The 5,274-nt window shown below is 35.9% G+C and overlaps 1 protein-coding gene across 1 annotated transcript; it reads right to left on the reverse strand.

Annotated features, from left to right (window-relative positions):
* On the reverse strand, positions 2,067 to 4,233 carry LOC109216369 (ribonuclease 3-like). Its single transcript, XM_019380522.1, has 2 exons — positions 4,158 to 4,233; positions 2,067 to 2,458 (listed from the first exon to the last, which is right to left on the reverse strand). Exons 1-2 carry the CDS (start codon positions 4,231 to 4,233, stop codon positions 2,067 to 2,069), a joined length of 468 nt encoding a protein of 155 aa, XP_019236067.1.

Genomic DNA, 5,274 nt, shown 5'->3' on the forward strand with positions numbered 1-5,274 from the left:
TTGGCTTTAGACTTTAACTTTGTTGCTAGCACACTCGACAAATTAAAAATACCCGTTTTTTTAACCCCGTGGAAAAGGAAAGAAAAACCAACACTAACAACTTTTCTTTTATTTTAATTATGTCAAAATTGGACCACTAGTGTTGGTAGGTCACTGGTCTCTCTCATTGACATAAAGCTCAGTCACTTGTTTGAATCCCAGGATTAGATACAGGATTATTTTATTTCTATGTTTTAGATGAACTTTTGAATCCAGAATTAGCAATCCGATCGAGGATTAATTTTTATTATAGTTGTAGTATTATTTTATTCCACATTACGGGTGGGATAATAATTCCAGGATTAATAAAATACTACAATGACAAAAATACCTTTTTTTTCAAGGCTCTTACCCTAAAGTCCTTTAAAAGATTCAAGGTTAAAATTGAAAATAAAATTTTCTCTCAACTTATCTAGTATACACCAATACATATTTTATATTATGCCCTATATATTTCATTTAGTCCATGAACCAAATATCTACTAATAAAAATATATCCACTTATAATCTCATCATTATAGTTTGACGATAACTTTTTCTCTAACCAAATGACCCAAAAGAGTCATAGCTTGAGATTCTTGAGTGAAGTGTTTGAAGGCCAACCAGGAAAAAAGGCCAAATCCTTTATGAGATTAAGACTTTTGAACAGCTAAAGTTATTGGACATATATCACTCTCCTCTTAGGGCCATCAAAATCTTTCACAGACTGTTCATCACTTAATTCTCCCACCTTGTTGCTTACATGCAATGTTGACATAGCATCTAAAAAGATAAAAGAAAAGAAAATACACACTAAAAAGAAAAAAGAAAAATTGAAGAAACGGAGGGTTGTAGAGGTGTTCTTCTTTCTATGTTGGGTAGTAGCAGCTTCAATTATTTCAATAAATAGAAGTTAATAATACTTTAAATTTCGAAACAGAAAACATCAGCAATTTCTTTTTAACCATGTCTCTATTGTTTGCCTAAAGGGTAAAAAAATAGAAATTGAAGAAGAAATTAGTATATGCGCAGACACAAAAGAAAGATTATCGGAAACTAAAGGGATAGTAAATATCACAAGTATACACTCCAGCGGGAGCTCTTCATCCTTGACTAGAGATTTTGAGTTCGAACCCTAAGCATAGAATTGCCTTTGTTAGGAAGCGCCTTTATCCCCTAAATATGAATTTCTTGGCGCGAGTTCGAATTTATTCGGGCTTTAATAAATATTGAACACCAAGTCGGAAATAAAAAAAAAAGGACAATAAAAAGTAGTAAAAGGAAGAGGTCCAATTAGATGGTTAGAGAGATCTTGACCTTATCATCACTAGAAGTGTTCAATTGTGTGTGTAACTACTCAAAAATCTTTTATCTTTATATGTGATGCAAATACAAATTCATCCAAATGATATGATGCAATTCTATTTGAATCAAGAAAGAAAATTTTGGGAAGATCCAAATTACCAGACGTAAAGCCAAGACACTCGAGACACTATCATCATCCATATCTTTTTACGCTAACTTCATCACCGATTTTTGTCCCCTTTTTCTGCAAAATCAAGAAATGGAAACTCCTATTTCCATACGTAGAATACAAAAAATTATAATCGTAAAAAAAAAATAAAAAAAAAATCAACAAAGGGGAATATACTAATCATTACGTACTACTCCACTAGCTTGTGCAAGAGTTCAACCTTAATTTTGATTAAAGAATTCTATGTAATTCATTTCCATCAAAATTTTGGTGGACAAATTACTCAATATTTTTATTAATAGAAAGTAACAAGTATCACGTAAAATAGTGGATGTGGAACAATATCAATATATTCAGTGTAATCCCACAAATAGGATCTGAAGAATATTGTCGTAACTTTATTCCTATTTTGTGCAGGTAAAGACGATGATGTTTTCCATAGATCCTCGGCAAAGCGAACATACATAATTACAACGGTATAGAATAGACAAACAAAAATGAAGAAACAGTAACAACAAAGATAAAATAGTGGGCGTGAGACATCACAAAATAAATTTACATAGAAAAAGCTAAGTTAATGGAGAAACAAAGTGGCAAACAAGGAAAGTAGTGGAACAATAGAGATCATGATCAAGGTTCTTGATTCTTGAATAGAGACTGATGAAGAGTACTGATCTCCATAATTAGGACGATTTTTGTAACGGTATGGCCACCAAGGCAAGATAGGATCAGGAGGTGGAGGTACTACACCATTTGCAAAGTTAGGTGGTGTGTTATAATATGGGAAATTAGAACCACCTGCTGCTGGATTGTTATTATAAGTTGCTGGAGGTGGAAAATTATAATTAGACCCTTGTGAATATGGAGGAGTTAGAGCTACCGGAGGGTTGTTTCCGGGACCGGTCGGCGGCGGATAACATGGATAAGGGCACTCTTGGCCGGAGGTTCTTGCCGTGAAGTTGAGAACTAGTGGGAAGAAGAGTAGGAGTGAGAGTAGTTTGGGGAGTTTAGGAGCCATGTTGTGAGTAGAACGAATAAGGAAATGGCAACTAAGAAAATAGGGTAGTGAAGAAAAGAAGAGAGAGAGACAGTTGGTTTTGTTTTTTTATTTTTTTGGTTGGGTTGGTTCTTTTGGGGGTGGGGGGGGGGGGGGGGGGAGGGAGTGGGGCTCTAACAGGATGTAAACTTTTGTGGGTGTTTGTGAAGGTTCAAAAAGAGTCAAAATAGCACGGTATAGTCAGTTTTCGGACTGGTCATTCAAAAATAGCCAGCGTTTACCAAGTCAATGAAAAATAGCTGCAACAGAGACCGGTCGAGCATAATATACTGGAGTTCGGTGCACCTGTGTATGAACTCCAGCATATTATGCTGCACCGGTATACTTGGCTGGCTCCAGTATAATATACTGGAGACTGGAGCACCGGTGCTCCAAACTCCAGTATATTATGCTGGACCGGTATACTTGCTGGAACTCCAGTATATTATGCTGGAGTTCTAGTGTACTTATGTTGGAACACCATCATATTATGCTGGAGTTCCAGCATACTTATCCTGGAACTCCAGTATAATATGCTGGAGTTCAAGTATACTTATGCTGGAACTCCAGCATAATATACTGGCGTATTTTTCCGGGTTTTGAACAGTGTTTTCGCTCAGATTTATCTTTACATGAAAAGTGGCTAAATTTCGATTACTTTTGAAATTAGACTATTTTTGAACGACCAATTATAAATCTGGCTATTTTTGAATTTCACCCTCAAAAAGAGGCAAGGGGAGAAAAGTTATGAAATAAACAAAAACGCAACACAACGCCTTTAAGGTTAATTAATATACTGAGGCAAAGTTAGAATTTTGAGTTTATAAGTTTTCGATTTTAGCTTACTGAATTTTGGACGAAATCTACAAACCGTTAAGCGGAATTGTGGCTCCACCTCTACTAGTACTACTCCCTTTGTTCATTTTTATCGGTCCATTATTAACTTTGCTCACCCCTTAAGAAATAATAAATAAAGTGCATAATTTACCATAATACCCATATTAATTAGTGTATAGTCTTAATGAATTTAGAAAATAATTTGAATGAGTAATTAATGCTAAGGGAAAAACAGGAAAAATAAATTATTTTCTCTTGATATGCGAAAAGTGACAAATAAAAATAAAAATATAATTTTGGAATACTTGACAACTAAAAGTGAATGGAGTGAGTACATGTTTAGGTAATTAACTCAGGTACAAGAATTGTTTCGACCATGTAAATAATATGTTTACGTTGATAATATCTTCTGAAAATTACAATCGGATTGGCTTTTTCTTATAGAAAACCCCAATTAACTATGTTAAAAAGGCAAGACAAGTGAATTAGATAGTTGATATCGATTCGATTTCTTGCTTGGTTAAATCGTTGCCTTTTACGTTGGTGGTGAACGTAATTACATGTTCTCGAGCATCAGTTGTTCCATTATATTTTAGAATATCAGGCATTTTAAACTTTTTCGAAATTGGTAAAGGTGATGCACTTGGCTTTCAAGGTTGTTGTAGATATTTGTCAATATCTACCCCTTTGATCACGGGTGGCACGCATGGTGTTTGCTCTATACGATTGTTTTGCTCCATCAACTGTTTCTGCAAAGTACTAAACTTTGTAAACTAGAATTATTTGGTGTACCTGACCCTACATCACGAGATTCATTAGGAATTTCTCCACTTCCAGAATTCTCGAGCCCTGAGCGCATGTTCTCCATTGTTGGTGTATTGACCGGTAGAGGAGCTTGTGTCGCATTGGGTAATCCTCTAACGAAAGACCGGATCCACCGAAGCTATTTCCTCTAGACAGAATGAGGCTCCCGTTGAGAGATCTATTAGTGACTGGGCCACGACCATGCTTGCCCTTGCTCCCAGATGGAGCACCACTCTGTCCTCCTGTAGTCTTGACCTCTTGCTCTCCCTCTCGGCTATGTCCCGCTAGCTTGTAGTGCACTATTCACGTGTTCCGTAATCAATTGCTTTAGAGCGTCTTGCTCTACGGTTTGTTCGTCCCCTTGCTGATCATCAGCGCGTTATGCAGACCTTTCAGGTGAACTTCCACGGGATTGTTGAGGGGATCCCGTAGGTGAATGGTGTGGTGGAGTTCTACCTTGTTGGTTCAGCTGGTTATTATCGTTAACAGTTGACATTCTTGGTTGTCAAAAAAAAGAATTTGGAAAGTGAAAAGATTATCAGATTACCGGTAACGGAACCGATTTATTTAACCCAAAAAAAATTTTTTGGTCAAAGTCAATATTTAGAAGAAATCAGGTTACTGATAACCAAGATTTACTTCACTTTCCTTATAATATGAGGAATAAAACAAGGAATGGAAATAATCAATGATAGAATGTAAAATAGATTGATTTAGAACTTTGAGAATAAAGTAAACAATGATTGCATAAATTTCAGTAAGTGTCCCCTTACAAATGAGATTTCGGCCCTTATATAGGAACGTGCAATTATAACGATTCCCTTACTTAATTCGGGCTAACTAATGGTATTAATTGCCTTGGTTGCCCGTTACCATATACAATCATAGCGAAAATATTTATGAATAATGATTCTTTCTAACTATACTGATTCCTCTTCCTTATTTATGACAGATTCGTGTATCTGCCCTTCTTTTCAGCCTTTATCCATTTCGTTCTTGTTTCTCCTTTTATAGCTGTTAGGTCCGGTTTTACCCTCGGCATAACCCCGTGGGTATTACTCCCGTGCCTTTTCCGCATTCTTCAACTCGTCTAATTAAGAATGCC

Source organism: Nicotiana attenuata, chromosome 2, assembly GCF_001879085.1.
Source record: "Nicotiana attenuata strain UT chromosome 2, NIATTr2, whole genome shotgun sequence".
NCBI classification, from domain to species: domain Eukaryota; kingdom Viridiplantae; phylum Streptophyta; class Magnoliopsida; order Solanales; family Solanaceae; genus Nicotiana; species Nicotiana attenuata.